A 19,307-nucleotide genomic window follows, 5' to 3' on the forward strand; every position below is an offset into this window, starting at 1 on the left:
GAAATACAAAGACAAACGCTCATGTAGTACTTAGCATTGGGTGCACGATAAAGAGCCCCGGGTGGTCAGAATTATTCCGGATTCCGTCACTACGACGTCCCTCATAATCAGATCGCAGGTTTGGCGCGTGAAACACTATAATTGTTTTATTTTTATTTTCAAAGCATGAAATAAAGTAAGTAAATTTCCATCTTTATGGCGCAGCTGCCGATTCCCACTATTATCCGCAATAGCGGTATTATTGTACTCTTGAACACAAAGGTTAGCGACCAAGTGTGACAAGCGTAGGACTTTTAAGTGTGACAGATGGATCTATAGTTGGTATATTTCACACTTGAGGATATCCCGGGACATACGGGGGGGGGGGGGATCAGCTGGGGCGCTGCCTACGGGAATATTCAATAGTCTTCGTCGAAGCATCCGCGAAGCTCTCACGCCACGGCAGCTAAGTAGCCAACGCTCCCGACGATGATGAGAGATGCCAGCGGTGAGATATCTCACGGCGGCACTTCGTGTCGATATCGGTGCGCGTATATGCGCTGTATACACTTATCGAACACGCCCGCCACTCGTGCGATATCTCGGCCGCGCGCAATCTTGCCAGCTCCTCGTGACGACACCCCACCGTGACGCGTTGGAAGCTTGCACCACGACTGCAGCTTATCGTGCGCCCGTATCATCTACTCCCCGCCGCAGTACTTTTACTGCCCCACGTCGTCTCGAGACCCCGAGTTCTGTGCAGCAATGCTTAGGCTGACGACCGAGATCGACAGTGATCTCGGTCGTCAGGTGAGGGGAGGCTGAGAAGGGAGAGTGAAAAATAAAGCCAGTTTCACTTAGATATTTTCTGATTGACCAATTGAGCTTATAAAGGAGCACTAAATAGGAATATTGAGTTATGCTGTATCAGTAAATTACGTATATGCAAGAGGAAAACAGCCGCTCTTACCGTGAGACGAGTCTTGGTAAACCAGGAAAGACGCAAAGACGAAAGGTGGATGCCGACGCCGCCCTGGAGTTCTTGATCCAGCTTACCGCGACACATTGCGTCTACTTAGGTATAGTTATAAGCGTTTATCGCGACATGCGAGATAGATTATATTTGCAGGAAAGGCAATGATCGAGGTCGACCTGAGCTTGTACATTCTGGCCTGCCAGTCTAAACAAAAATATTGAGCCTAGACTCGAACCAGCAACCTTAGAGAATATTTCGTGTGCCCAAAAAGCCCCCCCTCCCCCCCAAAAAAAAGAAAAAGAACAGCATACATTGAAATTGCTGTAGTGCTGGTGGCGCTTAGGTTACGGCACGAAATTCATAAAAATTCAGCCCTTAGCTTCTTTTTCAGTCCTTTCTTTCGCCATATTAACGAAATTTAGAGTACTGAAAGGATGTTTAAGTATTTAATAACAGTACCCAAAAAAAGCTTTAAACTGATTCTGCATTACTCTTTAGTGGCGACACTCGAAGCAACAACGCCAAGGCTATAGCGAAAGACGTGGGGTAGTGGATAGCTCCGCATTAGTTTTGAGTACTTGCGGTTATTTACGCGTGCGCAGAAGCCTCGGCACACGAGCGTTTTTGCGTGCCGCCAGGTATCGTAAGTGCGGTCGCCGCCACGGTGAGTCGAACCCGCAACCTCATGCTCCGCGATGTCTGCAACCTACGAATTTTCCGAATACACAGCGGAAGACGGAACTGCCGTTTCGCGAGGTGTGGACTCACCCAGAATACAACGGCCATCGCCGATACATCTCGTTCACGACCAAGCGTCAAGGGTCTTCGTTTGTTTGAACGCGTTATTCAGTCAAAAGAAGGAACAAGCAGGCCGGCAGTGGCATTCTGACGTCACAGCGGGCAACACCGTGACGCGTTGACGTACACGAGCCGCGTCGTTGTTGGTTTCCCCGATCACGCAACCCAACCGATTACGCGGGGCGAGTTCACATATCCCTCGAACGTCGCAAAAATCGCGCGGGCGCGACGCGGTCAACGCTGCATCTGCCGCAGCTGCAGCGTCGCATACTCGCAATATAGCGAGGGAAATCGCGCGATATGAAACAATCTTGCGCTAGAACATACACGAAATAGCCTGTGTTGTGTGCGCCTCTGATTATCATCCTCTCTTTCTCTTCCGCCCTCTCAACCATGTCATTCAGAGTGACAGCTCAGCATGAAGACGGAAAAACTTGCCTTTGCGCAGAGATAACGCGTACTTCCGAATTCCGACTGCCATGTGCCACGAAAGCGGACAAGCGGAATAGACTACTTTATTTTTTCTCACCTAAATCTACAAATGCGCGACCGCGCATTGATACGCTGCCCTGATGTATCAATCCGCGAAGGCGATATGATTTCGTTGAGAGCGACGTCTCGGGTGCCTCGGCGCTGCACGCATGTACCAAAGTACCGACGCGCCGCTGAGCGATGATAGCCGGGAGAGAGGAATGTCGCGCATTGTGACGTCACGCGTTGCTTCATTTTTTGGGGGGGAGGGGAGAAGGGAATTCGCATAAGCGGCACCTGCTGTCCGCTGCCTTTTCACTGTCGGCACAGGAGGAGACGCCGAGGGGACAAGATCATGTTCGTCGGTTCTCGGCCCAAACTGCAGTGAAATCGGCACAGAGTCTTTCAGTTATTACACCGTGCCTTCTTTAAAGGTTCGTGCGTGTGTGCCTTTTCGGTGAACCGGAAAGTGCGCATTTAGGTTCTGTTCAAGTGGAAGCATTCGAAGTTCTGGGCTTTCTGCGCTGCCGATGGTTCCTGTTTGTGTCGTTAGCTGACCATCGTTACTCTCATTGGTCCGCGCCTCGGCTAGTGAAGTCGGGGTGGCATCTTTGAGGTCTTGCCCGATACTTTTCTTCCCGATGTGCTTGAATACCGGTTCCTGTGTGTGGCTGTGTTCGATGTGAAGTACAAATTTTGTGTTAGGAATAGCGCCGACTTCTGTTTCGTTTGGCGCTGTCCAGTGTTCGGCGTGGTTCGGTTTGAGTTTGTTCTAATCGAGGACTCGACGCCCCTTGCTGGTTACGCGCAGATAAAATGCTGCATATGCTGAAGGGTCGCCGGCTGCCCTGCCTGAAGGCCGTCCTATCTCGCTGCTCTTCGGAGCTGCGCTCTGCGAGGCACAAGGTGAGTCGCGCACGTGCTTTCTTGTAATCTTTGTTCTGTTGTTATACTCTAAGTGAAGTGCAAGGTATTGCAAGAAAGTGAAATTAAATCGATCAAAAGGAACTTGCAGGTCGGTCTCCTAAAGCAATTTGCCCCCTGGTATGTGACAATTCTGCAATTTATTGTGACAGTCTGCTCGATTCCTTTATTGTCAAGTTGATGGTTTAAGTCGGGAATTATCGTAGGCATATAGCCAGTGGCGTGTCAGCTGCTGTCACATTAATGTATCGCCTTTTGCCTTTTCATTTTCTTTCCATGAAATCCGCAAAAGCTTCATTAAAACTTCTTTCTGGGCGAGTTGGTGCATACTTGATTTGCAAATTATAACAGCGCTAAGACATGCAACCACCAAAGAACAAGGACGAGACACAAGCGCTTGTCTCGTCCTTGTTCTTTTGTGTTTGCGTGTGTTAGCGCTGTTATAATTTTCAAACAACAAAAGCTGTAAGTTCCTTGCTGTAGTTCAGCGAGTCACTCCCCCTGTCCCCTCAATATTATCGCTCACCTCAGAGACGCCTCACTGCTGCTAGAAACGTTAGCGGCAACCACCGCTCTCAGTGGTTATGACGTTTTCTGCTGCTGAGGTTGCGGGATCGATTCTTGGCCGCACCGGCAGCATCCTGGTATAGAGGCGCCCCTTTGCCTACTGCAAAGGGGCCCGAACTTATGCTTGTTCGTATCACGCAGGTAATATCAACCGGTCTTTCTGTTCGAAACGTGCGATAGCGTTTTATCGAACTGCTTTACCTATGCCCCGTCTGTGTACGTCACTCATTCAACTGTGCTCACGCGCTGTCCGCAGACCATCGCCATCCGGCGCGAAGATGCGTCGCTCTGGGAACGTCGTGCCCCCCTGGCGCCCCACCACGTGCGAGCGCTCGCCAAGAGTGGCGTCAAGGTCTACGTGCAGCCTTCCAACAGGAGGGCCTACCCGATTCAGGTAAGCCCGGTTTCGCACCGATTTCCTATCAACACTTGCGAATTATTACAGCTTTGGTTCCGACGCATTGTCGTGTTAGCCGTACGGGTAATACGGTAATCCGCAGCCCCTCAGCTGGATCCGTTCTGCCGAACGGAGAATTTGTCGTATGACCATGTGTTCTATTTGTTTTTCTTTTCTTTTGCGTATGGTATGGTAAGCTGGTATTACGTAATGCACCACTAAAGCGGTGTTGCAAATGCGGATTTCTTCCGTTAATTTCCCGAGTTCAACTCCAGTCGCATTTTAATTTGGAGCAACTGAGAAAAATCGTCCGTAAGCTTTAACGTTGTGCAACTACATTGATCCGCATCGACCCTCTAATTGACGCAGTTTACAGAATCACCTAATGCCTTCGGTGTGAAATGGCGAATTTGCAAACTTGACGCCTTAGAGTTCCATAAGTTCTTGGCAAATATCGTAAAACACTTGAAGTCCTACATCAATACTGATGACTGCCATAGTCAAGGCTTATTTTCCTCTCCCAAATGCAAGAAATTTGATTGAGTTCGGTGCTGGGGAACCTAGAGCTGACACCGAGTTTAGTAAAGCTTCCCCTCTCAACAAACGTACTCCGACAAAGCCGTTGTCCGGTTGACTTCTCCCACCGCAGGCTTACGTGAACGCCGGCGCGGAGGTTCGCGAGGACATCAGCGATGTGCCGGTCATCATCGGCGTCAAGCAGGTGCCCATCGACCAGCTGCACCCGAACAAGACGTACGTGTTCTTCTCGCACACCATCAAGGCGCAGGAGGCCAATATGCCCATGCTGGACGTCATCCTGGAGCGCAACATCCGCCTCATCGACTACGAGCGCATGTGCGACGAGAACGGCTCGCGCGTCGTGGCGTTCGGCAAGTACGCCGGAAAGGCCGGCATGATCAACATCCTCCACGGGCTCGGCCTGCGACTGCTCGCCCTGGGTCACCACACGCCGTTCATGGTGGGCGCCCGAGTCCCTATATGCTTTGATCGCGCTCAGCCGACGCTTCTCAGTATTTGTTTCTTTCAATCGTGTTCAGTGACGCTGCAGCGCATTTATGAACAGTACCGTGCCGTCGTGCAGGCTTCGATTGTCTGGACCAGGACGAATTTTTTTCTATTGCATTAGTGTGTACAGTTTTGCAAGCTGGTATTTCGTTACTGCAAAACTAGCGCAAAAACAAGGCACGAAGTTACTCAAACCTTAAAGACACTGAATTTTGAAGAAAAAAACGCATTAGGTACTTTTCGAATGGTGCGGCTTGTGAATGAGCGCCTAATTCTTTGTAACCTCTTCGTGTTTCTTGAGTACTGCGCTCTAGTTTTCCAATCTTGTTTTCAATTTGGGAGCTGTTTTTCCAGGAATCTTAATCGGTTTTCCTTAGATGTCAAGTTGAAGTAAGACTGGCTTTCTCTGGGCCAAGCTAAATATTACATAAAAGTGCCGATTCAACAGAAATAACTTGAGACAAGCTGCAGTATGAGGATTAGCCAGAGTTGAGAATATTTCATTCCGAGAAGATTTAACATAACATGCATGCGCCGTATGCGTTTTGTTTCATGACATTTGTTTGGGGGCTGTCATTCTCAAAATTCCAAGGAATAACTTTCTAAATAATGTAAGGCAAGGTACTAGTAACTTCAGTGACAAAAGCACTCTAGTGCCGTATAGAATATAAACAGTAATTTTTGCTCACGGGACACCAATGCCGGCTAAAGCGCCTGGCGCAAACACCGGATTTTCTGCGACACGGAACCTTTAGCGCGATCGTGTTAATGTCATGCTAAAAGGTAATGTGAAGCGACATTCCGAGTGTTGTCACATTTGAAGTCCGTGTATCGTTTCGCCAGCTGCGATACGAGATGCGCACCGCTCAGATTGTTGCGCGCCGTCGATCGCTGACGTGGGAGCACATGTCCAGGTGTTTGTTGGTACACTCGCTCGGCAAGCATTGAAAAAAAACAAAAAAACATCTAATCACTTTTCGATTGACGTGGCTTTTCGAAGTCGTTGCCATACGAAAGTAATTTGCAGATGTATGCCAGTCTGAGGAAATGGTACGTGAACGATGGCAAAGCTGAATACGTGAGTTGTTGTCAAACCCATAGGGGTCTTATTGCTGGCTGCCCTTAGTGATGGTTCATCACTGACCCCACGGTCATACGGCCACTTCGGTGCTCCCTCATAAGCTGTGTTGCTGGTGCACGCCGTCAGCTTTCACCGCTACCGCCGTACGAACTCCTGGCCGACTTCCAATGTGGCACCGCTGAAATGCGACGTGAGACAGAAAATTGTGCAGAAACTCTTGACGATGATTTTCAACGTAAGTGAATACCCGAGCGCTTGAAGAAAGTGCGTTTTAATTGTGTGCTAGACGAAACGCACTTCTTGCCGTGAGGACATTAGTTACCGTTTGTTGTTTCATTGCTTAATTCTGTAGAGAGCGGAACCGCTTAGTACATCCTCTCTGAGAAGAACGTGCCGTGCTTCTTAGAGTCACAATATTCTGCGGGAACCCGCAAGGAGGATGAAGATTCAACTGGGGGAAGAGCTGTCGTACACCTCAGAGTGTAGCGCGAATGTATCGACTGGTCAGCTCTGTCGCATTCTCGAAAGCGGGTTTGATTGAGCGTAATTTCTGGCTTTGTGCAGTCGGTGAGTGCCATCATTAATTAATCTGATAAGCCTAATGCGGTGTTAAGCCATATATGAACTCCGTTTATGCGCGCTGCCTGGTACAGGTCTATACGGCAAATCGGCACGTATACACTGAACAGAGAGGGGCCATCAACCGCTTTACAGATGGGCGCTATACTTGTTCTTTTCGTTTCTCGATCTGCTCAGTGTACGCTGTTTTTGATTCTGCCAATGACAACGCGGGTGTCGTTCCAGAATTAGGTGGTGGCATCGAACAGACTATAATGAGCTAAGATATGCCGCGTCTTCAGTGCTTGTGTCCAGGGCGTTTCACGCGCGCATTTCGTGAAATTGACGCCGCAATTCTTCCCACGGCGCAGCACATCGGCCCGGCGCACAACTACCGCAACAGCGGCATGGCCAAGCAGGCTGTGCGCGATGCCGGCTACGAGATCGCGCTCGCCATGATGCCCCGGTCCATCGGGCCGCTCACGTTCGTCTTCACCGGATCCGGAAACGTCTCGCAGGTAGCGCGCTTATTCTTCGTTATTTTTTTTTTTTGGTACTTTGCGCGCATGTGTTGCCTCTGAACGAGTGCGAAATCGTTAGGAGAGAGGGGAAAGAATACGTTGACTTTGAACTGATTTTACTTCGGAAAATTAGATCACGTTACGACAGAAAAAATATCACACAATTAAAAATTTATACTAACGTTCCGCCTGTGTTGTTCCTTCATAAAATCAGTTGAACTATCAAACCTCAATTTCTCGGCCTTATGCAATACAGGTTGCACCTATTCGGACATAATTCGCGATCTACTCGACACTCCGTACGTAGTTATACTCCAGGGCCGCACATGAAGTACAGATTTCAAGTGTTTGAGCATCCTTGGTAAACAGTAGGTAATCAGTTCAGCCTCACTGATGAAGTTATTTTATTCGGTTTTACCAAAAAAAAAAGCTATCGCAATGTTTCCTGATCATAAACAGTGCACGTTTTGTCAAATAAGGTGATTTACGTCTCTTTAAAGCTGGCATGGTGAACTACGAGGATGTGGCGCTAGTCAGGTTGCTGCAAATTCAGCTTGTCTAGCCCTACATTCAGCATCACAAACCATATCCCTACCCACTCTGTACAGCTGTACGAACAAATGTGGGTAATAAATTTATTCTTCTCCTCTAGCATGTTGCTCTGTTAGTTAACTCGCGCACCATTTGTCAGAAAGTTCAATACCCTGAAGAAAAAAAGAGTCAGAGCTGTATCATTTAATCAGGCGTGTAGCAAGGTCACTGCTTTATCGGAACCTTCGTAAGTCGGGGAAACTGAAAAAATTACAAGTGGCTCAGCCACCTTGAATTTCCTGGACTAGTACCCCGTAACGTCATATTTTGTCTGAAATGTTTACTTTCATGAAAATTCCATATTCGATTCTGAAAAATCAAGAAGGAACACTCAACATGGTGAGCTTTCAGAACCCATCCTGCACATAAACGGCCCAGATGCGCTGAGATAATTCCGGATACGTGACATCAAACTGACCTACAAGTACTGTAGTTTGGCACGAAATTCGAGAACCTTGACCTATATATGTGCCGTCACATTTACCGCCAAGTAACCGTAAATGACTCTCGAAACAACACACCATCAGTGGCAGCGTTGTCCCTCTTTCCCGTTCCAGGGTGCGCAAGATATCTTCGAATCGCTTCCATGCGAGTGGGTCGATCCGAGAGACCTACGTGAAGTGTGCGAGCAAGGCGGTAAGTCAACAAATTTCTTAACGCGGGCGAATTTTCGCCATTGCAGTGCGAATACGCGAACAGCATTACCGTCGAATAGAATGCCCAGTATTTGTCTTCTATAAATGAATAAAAAGAAAGCAGGAGACAGAAGACAGCATAGACATAACTCTTTTTTTAGCTCCAATACACGCAACGCCATTTGAAATTCCGTTCGATTTCGTATCATGTAAATTGGAAGCGAGCTTCACGACAATTTCACAATAACCAAGTACCTGAAGCGGCCAGATGGTCATATGATTTGGCTCTTCTAAAGGCGGAAAATATTGAATTGCAGCCAAACAGTGACCAAAATAAAATGGGCAAACGATTCAAATGTCGATCGAATGCTTATATTCGAAGAAAAAGTATGATTCGTGCTAAAAATTTTCAATATTCGCGGACCCCCAATTGAAAAGGGCTTGTTCTATTCTTAACCGTGGCATCGCCTGATGGGTATGCGTGGGGAAACAAAGCCAGTAATTCCTGCCACCTCTTTCAGCCATCACCAAGGTCTATGGCGCCGTTGTCAGCAGGGACGACCATTACCGAAGGATCGAGGATGACCATTATGACCCCGAAGAGTGCGACCAGTTCCCCGAGCGCTATTACTCCACCTTTTCCAAGGACGTAAGTCATGGTCATTATGACCATTTCACATCCTCGGTTGAAATATGAGCGCCAATACAATTCCTTTTTTAAGTCACTAAAACGCGATGCAGTGCAAACACCGCGTTTACCTCTGATGAGCTCGCGCATTTGAATTATCAATTCAAATTGATCATCATAATACAGAACAAAGACGATGAGTTTCTGTTGGCCTGACGTTCCCCCCAGACCGCCAGTTGGAATGAGCATTTTGTTTATTTCGCATAACACACCTTTTCCGCTCGGTGTGTCGTGTCCTGTGCGGCGTGTGGAAGAGGCTCGTGGCCTCATATGAACCCTTGCGTGACAAAGAGTTCGTTCATAAAGTTCTGAATGAGCTCGTGGAAAGCGACGAAAGTGAGGCCGAATGCCAGCGATACGGGAAGCGCCGGCAGCGCAGTCTGCATGATGGCCAACATGAACAGGGTGACACATATGCCGACCAGGATGCCGACGAAGCAGGCGCACACGATGGTCCAGTCGCCGAACGTCGCCACTTTGCCAACCAGGACGCTGTAGAATACAAAGTCGCCGAGCCCCATCTTGATGCCCTGGCTCTCCTGGTCGTCCGAGCCGCTGTCCGAACTGGAATCCTCCTCATCCTTCGACGCTGACAAATCCGCCGACGGCTTCTTGACTTGGCCCCGTCGTCCTTGAGCTGGCGGAACTTCCGCTACCTGGGCCGGCGGCGACGCAGCCTGTTCGGCCTGATCATCGGCGAGGTCGTAAGACTCCGGCGCGCTGGAGCCAGCGTCCGACGGCCTGCGGTAGGACATCCTGCGGTCTAGCGGCACGACATTGGGAGGCCCTGCGTCCGACGGCCTCGGCGAAGCCGGGCCGCGATGGTCGGGAACGTCGGACGGTCGCCGCTCGGACGCCCTGCGACCGTGGGAGCGTCGCTTTTTCGCCGAGTCGTGCTTCGGCCGCGTCGCCATTCCCGGGAATGTGCCCACCACCATGGTGGAGAAGACCAGTCCTGGCTGCAGGCCCTCCTTCCTCTCCTTAGCCGTCTCGACGAGGATCCTCAGCGGCCCGACAACGGCCAGCACGGCGACAAGGTCCCAGATGGGTATGAGGCACAGCACGACCCACAGGGTCCAGGCGGGTAGGAACTTGAGCAAAATGAGCGACATGAAGGCAGATTCGACGATCAGGTATAACTGCTGCAGCAGGAGCGGGCCCTTGGACAGTATCACGACCAGACCGAGCCCCATGAAGTTGTAGACGAAGAAGCCGACCGAGAAGATGTCGGCCGGCACGTTGTACTTGTTGAAGAAGATGTCGATGTAGGTGACGGGCGACATGACCAGGATCATGGCGCAGGCGAGGGTGATCCATGCTCCGATGACGGTGTAGTAGCGGTAGTAGTAGAGCGTCACCATGAGCACCGTCATCGTGATGACCACTCCGAGCAGCAGGAACGCGTTGGCCGCGGCGTTCGTGGCTCGCGTGAAGGACACCTGCTCCTCAGTGTCGGGCAGCGGCGTGTAAGGCAGCGTGGCGCCTCCGCTGTCCAGGAAGCGAGGGCTCAGGTTGATTGTGATGATGACGAGTAGCATGCAACAGCTGACTGCCGTCAGTATTCGGACGACGTGCGTCAGCGCATCGTCCAGCACGTCCCAGAGGAGGTTTGCGGGTAGCCTCTGCCGTTCCTGCGCCATGACTGCAGCTTCGAACAGCACGATTTCCTGATGATGACAATTTCGTGCCCAGACGCTTCTTTCTTGCTCGCGATAAAAAGGCAGCGCGAGCATTTGCGCGGCTGGTTGGTTGGTGCCTAATTTTATGACCTAACCCACTACGATGTTTTCGTGTCAGCAGAATATATCCTCGTCCTTCCTGTACAGCGTTAGTGAATACTATAGATTCAGCCGTATGCGCAGAGTAATCTGCGAAACATTCGCCTTGTACATCTCTTCGGTTTAGTCGCCAGAACAAAATGTTCGTGCAGATTTTAGTGTAACTGCGGCGTTCAAGACACCATCGGTGAGGGGTCTTGTACCTCGTAGAACGGCACATTGCTTCAACAGATGCTACCGCACGAAGGCTTCTCGTAACGTGTCAGTTTTATAGTAATGACTATATGTAACAGCTGCGCAGCGTTTGCCCAGTGCTGTCCTCCTCTCGTGTCCCACGTTATTTTAGCACTGCAGCTATGACTAAGCTGTTTACGGATCGTACACACCCTATCACCGTCGGTATAAAGTCTAAAATCGCCGGCTCTGGAATATAGCACTGCTCCGACTTTCGTAACTCATCATGAGACCGTATGAGCTCTACCGCTAGCCCTTATTTTGCTGGCATTGCCCGTACTCAGTGGTGTTACTCGGTCTCTTCTTCTAATGCGGGTTTCACGGTAGTATACAATGTGCAGTAATTCTTATGTAATATCTTCATAGCCTGTCTGTCTCTCTCCCAAACTCCTTCCCCTGCCCGGGGTAGCAGGCTAATTGCATGACACAGGCCGACCACGTGCGGAGCTGTGCTCCCTTCTTTTGGGCTGCAGAAAGGAGCACCTTTTTCCCATAGTAAAACCCCATCAGCCCGACCTCTTAACCTTTAGCTCATTAATGTTATTTTTCTCCCAGCCATCCCCTAATCACCATTGTTTTGCGTCAGCCGACTGTGTCTTATTCCCGAAAATTTCCTAACCTCATCGCATCACTTCATCTCCTGCACTATTCGACTGTGCGTTCTTTTTCTTGACGTCTATTGTTACTTTAAGATTACTTGTTTTGTGTGGTTGGATTTCTCCCTAAGTGTGATGCGCACCTGCTGAAGAGAATTATCCCAGCATCGAGTTCTGCCAAAAAAGCAATGAAGCTGACTTACCCCTTCCGCGAACTGCCCAAGTCCACTTTCGTTTTACCTCGACTGAAATATCAGCTACACTGCTTCGCTGTCCAATCCACGCTGCTGTATTTATATCATTGGGTCGTCTTGAAAGGGCAGCGCAGGACGACAAAAACGGAAAGCAGGAAAAACAAGACAGCCTAGTTGTAGAGCCCCGGCCTCAACTGCGGGAGGTTGCGGGTTCGATTTTCACCGACGGCAGGCACCCACTGGTTCTCATATGGGCCCAAGTGTACTACGGCCTGGCGTTCGGCTTTCTTCAGGGGTGGTACGCTTGGGAAAAGAGCCTGCGCCCTAAATTCCCGTCGAAACCTTCGTACCACTCACTGCACTGACGGCAGTGTTATATACGCTTGGACAAGTCATAAAGGTCCCTAGGACTTGGAAAACCTTGCCACATTATTGCTCGCGGTGCCCTTGCACCTTGGGTAGGGTCAGTATTCTGTGCTCGCTCTGAGTCTGCGACCAACCTTTTTCTTTACTTTTTCTGTCTTTTTTGTGGTTGTAACCGTCCCTTGTCCCCGCAGATCGCACCGTACGCGTCGGTGATCGTGAACGGCATCTACTGGGCGGTCAACTCTCCCAAGTTGCTGACCATTCCGGACGCCAAGCGGCTCCTGCAGCCCACCAACACTCCGTGGCTCCCGAGCAGCGCCGGCGGGCCGTCCCTGCCTCACCGGCTGCTCGCCATCTGCGACATCAGCGCCGACCCCGGTGGCTCCATCGAGTTCATGAACGAGTGCACCACCATCGACGCGCCGTTCTGCCTCTACGACGCCGACCAACACAAGAACACCGAGAGGTAAGCGCTGGTTCGGCACGCGCACTCTGGCTCCCTCGGCACAACGCCTCCTTTCGTTACTAACGTTGCCGTTCCTTGCTGTAGTTCTATTTTATTACCGTACTTCGTAACAATTCATTTCGTTTTGCATTGCCTCCCGTGGCGAACTCTGGTGGCGGAAATGGTGCGGCGTCGCAGACGATGAACATGCGGTGAAAAGAACGGATCGTTGCAATATTAGGGCCGCTGACTGCCGTCTCTGCCAAAACAATTCTTGACGAGTGCCGTGCGAGAGCTGAGCGTTTGGCTTTATGCGCGAGTTCTAGCACAGCGTAGTAATACCGCACTCTTGCGGTAGCATCGAAGTTTTGAAGAACAGTGGTAAACATGGTCACGACGACGGGACATAGTTTTCTGAAAATCACGTGCTTGAAAACCTGACGGCGGTGATACCCGGTGCGCGTGAATTGCCCGCCCTTTACAACTGCTGTGACATTACTTCCTTGATTATTTTATATTATGCTATTATTATTCTATTATTGAATTGTCACTATAAACACTACCTTTTGATAAACTATAATTTGAATTTTCTTTTTTTCAGCTTACAGCCTAAGAGTAGGTGAGCACCTAGCTGTCGCATGCGTAGCAAACTGCGTAGCGTAGGACAGCGGTTCCTAAGCACGAATGTTTTCATTGATGGCGTCTCCATCGGCGGGCGCTGCAATTAAAATATGCATGTGCCTGACATGTAGCTTTGAACGTAGCTCGTCAGATGCTTCTGCAATTCAACTCACTTTACATGCCAGCAGAATCTGAAGCCTGCATGTCCTTCGGTACTTCTTACAGTGTAAGAGGACGTGAGACAAATTGAAGGCCATAACAAGACAGAAGAGTGCCGGGTGGACAGGGCGGAGGGCAAGGTTAATCTGTCCTACTTCAAATTGTCTTGCGTCTTAATACATCGTAATAAGGAGGAACCAACTAGCCCAGCAAAAAGTAGTAATATGCCCTCCGGTCTTTCGGCCACTTTCGTTTATTAAATACGTCTCTGTTATGGCTGCGACACATTGCACGCATTTCACGATGCTTTACGGTAGTTAGCTGCGGCTAGATTCCGCACTAGACGCAACGTCCAATTGTGGTTCACGCGCCATCTCGTTTCCCACATCTTTCAGCTTCGCAGGCCCCGGCGTTCTCGTGTGCTCCATTGACAACATGCCGACGCAGCTGCCTCTGGAAGCAACAGACTACTTCGGGAAGCTGCTCATGCCCTACATCAACGATATCGTAAGTACTGCTGCCAGTAGTCACACTAATATATATGACAGAGTTCAGCGAGCACAAACTTCTCGCAAGTTTGCTTAAAGGCACATTTCGCATTAGTGGTACTTCGCTGGCTTAAGCGCGATATCCGCGGCAGCTAAATCCTCATACTCTGCCACCAATCAATATAAATGTGATCGTGATGAATATATGTATATGTATGTATATGTATGTACATGTATATACATGTACATGTGTATATATGTGTGTACATGTGTATATATGTGTGTACATGTGTATATATGTGTGTACATGTGTATATATGTGTGTACATGTGTGTATATATATAAACGAGAAGAAAGGGGAGTTAACCGAGGGGCTCGATTTTTATTAGCCATATCATAAGAAGCCAACAAACACTGACACCAAGGACAACATAAGGGACATTACTTGTGCTTAACCCTTTGAGGGTCGAATTATTTTGAAAAAAACTTTCCCAGGTGGTCAAATTATTTTATTGCGGATCTTGAATCTACAAAATGTATTAAGTCGGGAATAAATAGTAAAAAATAATTAGGAACAGTATTTTGGTGTCGGCATCACTCAGAACTGCAAAATGTTCAATAGTATTTCCGAGCGTGGTACTCCTTGAAACACGGGTCTACGCACAGCGCCTTATCGCAGTCTGCACACCTAAAATGCGTGTCTGTTCTCTTGAAGCGAGGAGTTGTGTTGGCGCACACATGACATCTCTGCGTGCGGCTGCCTTGGGCAGAGGTCTGAGGCACCCTCTCGCGTAAGCGCATTGCCGCGGAAAGCGAGACCTCGCGAACGGCGCTGATAAGCAAGTGGTGATAAACAAGCTAAGAGCAGTGCCAATCAAGATAGAAATCAAATTCCGCCACCCGTGCGAGAGCGTGCCGACAAAAAGAAAAATCACGTTTCGCGCGCCTCCGTTGCGATCACGCGGCGGAACCGAAACCGCGAAAGCGCGTTGCCACCCAGTGCGCGAGTACCTCGCGAACGCGCTGATAAGCAAGCTAAGAGCAGCGCCAATCAAGATAGAAATCAACTTCCACCGCCCTGCAAGAGAGTGCCGACAAAGAAAAAAATGACGTTTCGCGCGCCTCCGTTGCGATCACGCGGCGAAACCGAAACCGCCAAAGGGGCGTTGCCGCAGTCTGAGCGACGCGCTGAAGCCAGCAATCAGCTCTGTTTATCTCCCCAAGAAGGTAGCACCAATTTCAAACGCATCTTGTAAAGGCTAAGAGGTGGCAGCACCTCCCGATGAGCGCTCATCGTCATTATGGCGCGAAATTTCAAACGGAGGGTCGGAACCGTACCCGTACGGCAAAGACCTTGCGGGACAGAAAACCGCCGCCGTACATGTACGGCAAAAACCTTCAAAGGGTTAATAAATGAAATAAAGAAACGATACCTTAATGGAAATTAAAGTGGATGAAAAAACAACTCGCCGTAGGTGCGAACCGAACCCACAACCTTCGCATTTCGCGTGCGATGCTCTACCAATTGAGCTACAGCGGCGCCGTTACCCCATCCACTTTCTTGGGTATTTATGTGCCCTAGTAGAACCCTGGGAGTGTTAGCCAGCGCCACTCCCAGGGTTCCCGTGTGTGTGTGCGTGTGTGTGTCCTTCAACTTGACCACCATACAGGCTAGTGTGTTATCACACTGGGCAACCCTGAAAATTAAGACGATGACTCGAAGCCCAATACGTGACTTTCTTCCAGATGGCCTCCGACGCGACAAAGCCGCTGTCTCAACACCGAATGTCCCCAGTCGTCGAAGGGGTGCGTAGCGTCTCGGCATACTTGACGGTTGCAGTCTTCCTCCCAAATTCTGACGCACGTGTGCTTTTCTTTCACGCAGGCAGTTATCGCCAGCAACGGAAAACTGACGCCCAACTACGAGTACATAGAGGACCTGCGCAACACATCGAGGTTAGTTTTAGCCCAGGAGTTGCGCACAGGATCGCTTACGTAGCGCATGAGTTCGTGTTGACGGCACGTCTTTCCGAGGAGGCAGGCTGCGTCGACAACGGTTTCAACATTTAACCTGGTTGAAAGGATGCCGCAGGAGGGTCACGTGGGCTATACCAGGGGCCTGAGAACCTTGCTATAGTTTACTTTTCGTATTCCGTCAGCGCGCAGCGGAGGTATCATAAATCACAGGTAAAGTGTGATCTCGCGTACTTCGGGAAACTCCTGCAACGTACACGTCAACGCCACGGCAGCATTTCACGGCATAGGTTAAGCAGTAATACACCTGTAGTAGCGTGTAGAAAAGGCTTCTCGCTAAATCAATACTGAGAGGAGTCACGTGCACCTCAATGTTTGAGTCCCTTGTAACTCGGCTCACTTCTGAGCTGACGACTATGGCGCAGCTCTCCTAAGACGGGCGTCGTAACAGTAAAGCGTGTCGCTCCTTGAGCGAGCATGGCGGGAATGGCAAAAAGTTTGGCCAGGGACGTTGAAATTGTGAAACGACCAAATAAAGTATACGCATGTGTGTCTCTATATCTAAATATGACGAGGTCCTCCGATTACAGATTTTGCTGCCGAATATCGTCCTGCTTCAAACAGTGTGAAAACAATCCGCATGACCGTGTATTCAGTCAAGTCAAATATCGAAGAGGATCAAATATCAAATTCCCGATGTTTACAGACTTACTCGATTCGTAGTGGAAATGTTGAATATTCGCACAGCCTTATATTCACCCTTCTGCTGAGGTTGCTTCGTTATTTGTTGGGGTGCCTCTAAAAAAAAGGCCGCCATTCTGCGAGAGGCTTATCTGAGCGGCCTGCCTTCTCGAGAGCGGTGCTGTTATCTGCGGTATCGCTGCCGCTGCAAAGCGCGCCCCGTTCCCGTGCGCAGGTCCATGAAGAAGGCGCAGAGTGCCACGGCTGCTAAGATGAAGAAGGTGCTGGTGCTGGGCGCGGGCTACGTGTCGGCGCCTCTGGTCGAGTACCTGACGAGGGACGACTCCGTGCACGTCGTCGTCGGTACGGCACTTCACTCTCTGTAGTAGGGTGCGGAAACGTAATCGCGAACGACGCATGCGCGAGAGCAATTTCGGTAGGCTTCGAGGGAGGTAGGGGTGGGGGGTGAAGTTAAGCCCAACGTTCTAAGCAGCGACAGCCTGCACTACTCTCAATGGTGATGGTGATGCCCTTAAATTTACACCAGATATTTCTACTGTAGGGGGTAGGGCCAAAATCAGATGGCAGTAACAAAGTGTGCGTGTGTGTGTGTGTCGCTACACTGCTTAGCTGTTGCCTCAAAACGTTAATTTCGCGTCTCGACAGTGTCTTGGTCTTCTTACTTATGTTTTTACATTTTGGGACAGTACTTAGAAATTCTATGCTCAAGTTCTAGCAAGTGTCTACACCTTGCTTTGCTGTCTCACTTCAATTTTATGACATGCTTTCTCTTCGTTAAATTAATGAGCCAGAATGGCGTAATTCATCATTATAGAGCAGATTATTTTATTTCACCACATATTGGTAACTACCCACACATTTCTATACCCCCGCCACCCATTGCCGTCAATGTTGCTCAACGAAAATGATCATTCTGGCTCGAATGCCCCTATATTTAACAATTTTAGATAGTCGTCGCTAGAATAGCCCGTACATCGGCGAGAACCAAGATGTACACCCAGCCACAAAATATTATGGACCATGAAATCAGAAAAAGCTGAGTATCTCCGCAACCTCACTACTCAGCCTGCTAATTTCGAGGCTCCACTAGAATATGCTAGTAACATCGTCGTATACATTTTTTTTTTTTTTTGGCTACTGCTACAGGCTGCTCCAATTGAACGTTTTCTGTGATCTCGTGGTCCGTAAACTTTTGTAGCCGGGTGTACGTACACGACAAACGCCGACGGACAAATCTGAGTTAGCAATAGCTTTCCGCTGTGAAATGTTCTGGGCTGTTTTGACTGCAGAATGAATGTAGATGAAGGCACACTTATTAATCAGCGCGAAAACAACGGAAGACAGAGGTAGGACACTGGAATTGATTGAACAAGGTTGAAAAAGAAAACACTCGAAAAAACCAGCTAACTGCGTGCGCAGGAATTCTAAGTCACGTTGAAATAGTTGCTAGGCTGGTGCGTTTCGCAATCTAGCAAAACGACAGACGGCTAAGATATACAATCGTCGCGCAACCTTTCTATATGGAAGGCTTCAGCAAGTTCACCAGCCCTTCTGTTTTTGTGCTCAGTGATGTCCGTCTTTTTTTTTTTTTCGAAGAAAGGTTTGCACTCGCATGATCTGCAATGTGCTGAAAGCGATTTGTTCAGTAAATTTCAGTCGTTAGACAGCGCTCGTCCTGTGTCCTTCTACCTCTGTGTCCCATTGATTTCGCGTTGATTAATAAGTATGCGTCCTTCCCAACTCGCCCATCTTTCTACCTTGCTGTAGATGAAAGCAGACGCTAGAAACATGACCCCCGCAACCACACCTCAGTGTGATTCAAGGACGCCAGACTAAAAGGGTAGAGAGGTTTCGGAAGGTACGAAAGTAGCGCACTCACGTAGAAGTCTCACTTCGTGGTTTTCGCCTTGCAGTTTCTCGGTCTGCGACTTCTTATACAGAATCATTGTAGAAGTCGCAATTTCATATACAGTTGAACCCCGATATATTGAATCTGAAGGGGATCGCGAAAGTTCGATATATAAAATAAAAATGTTTATACAAAAATTTTCAGGGAGATCTTACAGCTGTTCGAAGTACACAATAATTCGTTATATGTGGGTTCGATATATCCGGGTTCGACTGTATTAAAAACTACAACTTTCGTACGTAAGGCTACGTCAAACCACGTATTAGTCCACCTTTACGCTTCCGGCACGTGGCGTGCTATATTTTGGTCGCGAACGCAAGCAGTGCACTACGACCGCCGGAACACGCCAGTCCGCTGGTAACTAGGTTAATATCTGCGGCACATGTACGTAATAATTATGCGACATTTTGCGACATATTATTCGACTTAACACGTTCCTTCGATTTACACGAGGTGCATCAACATTTTTCGTACGCAATGCACTCTTTTTTTTTTTTTTTTGTAATGCGAGCAATGAGAAGTTTCCCTAGGACCACTCGCTCTAGCCTTACCGTTGTATACTACAATTTGAAACGGAGTACAGATGTCCGACACGAAGTATGTGTTAGATGAAGCCGCAAGGCACTGCT

General features: G+C 49.0%; 1 protein-coding gene across 4 annotated transcripts in view; it reads left to right on the forward strand.

Moving 5' to 3' along the window:
• LKRSDH (lysine ketoglutarate reductase/saccharopine dehydrogenase) overlaps positions 1-19,307 on the forward strand; it is an 86,121-nt gene that overhangs the window by 42,289 nt on the left and 24,525 nt on the right. For 3 of the 4 annotated variants that reach the window (XM_055068566.2, XM_050174836.3, XM_055068564.2), the window contains exons 3-13: positions 3,036-3,130; positions 3,972-4,109; positions 4,762-5,091; positions 7,149-7,295; positions 8,447-8,525; positions 9,046-9,173; positions 12,572-12,846; positions 14,001-14,112; positions 15,840-15,899; positions 15,979-16,049; positions 16,984-17,111. In XM_055068566.2, the coding sequence (XP_054924541.1) occupies positions 3,041-3,130; positions 3,972-4,109; positions 4,762-5,091; positions 7,149-7,295; positions 8,447-8,525; positions 9,046-9,173; positions 12,572-12,846; positions 14,001-14,112; positions 15,840-15,899; positions 15,979-16,049; positions 16,984-17,111 (1,558 nt within the window). In that variant the 5' untranslated portion in view covers positions 3,036-3,040. Of the gene's footprint in view, positions 1-2,557; positions 2,659-3,035; positions 3,131-3,971; positions 4,110-4,761; positions 5,092-7,148; positions 7,296-8,446; positions 8,526-9,045; positions 9,174-12,571; positions 12,847-14,000; positions 14,113-15,839; positions 15,900-15,978; positions 16,050-16,983; positions 17,112-19,307 lie in introns of those variants that run through there. The other variant, XM_055068565.2, reaches the window with a different exon arrangement.

This window comes from Dermacentor andersoni, chromosome 9, assembly GCF_023375885.2.
Source record: "Dermacentor andersoni chromosome 9, qqDerAnde1_hic_scaffold, whole genome shotgun sequence".
In the NCBI taxonomy this organism is placed as follows: Eukaryota; Metazoa; Arthropoda; class Arachnida; order Ixodida; family Ixodidae; genus Dermacentor; species Dermacentor andersoni.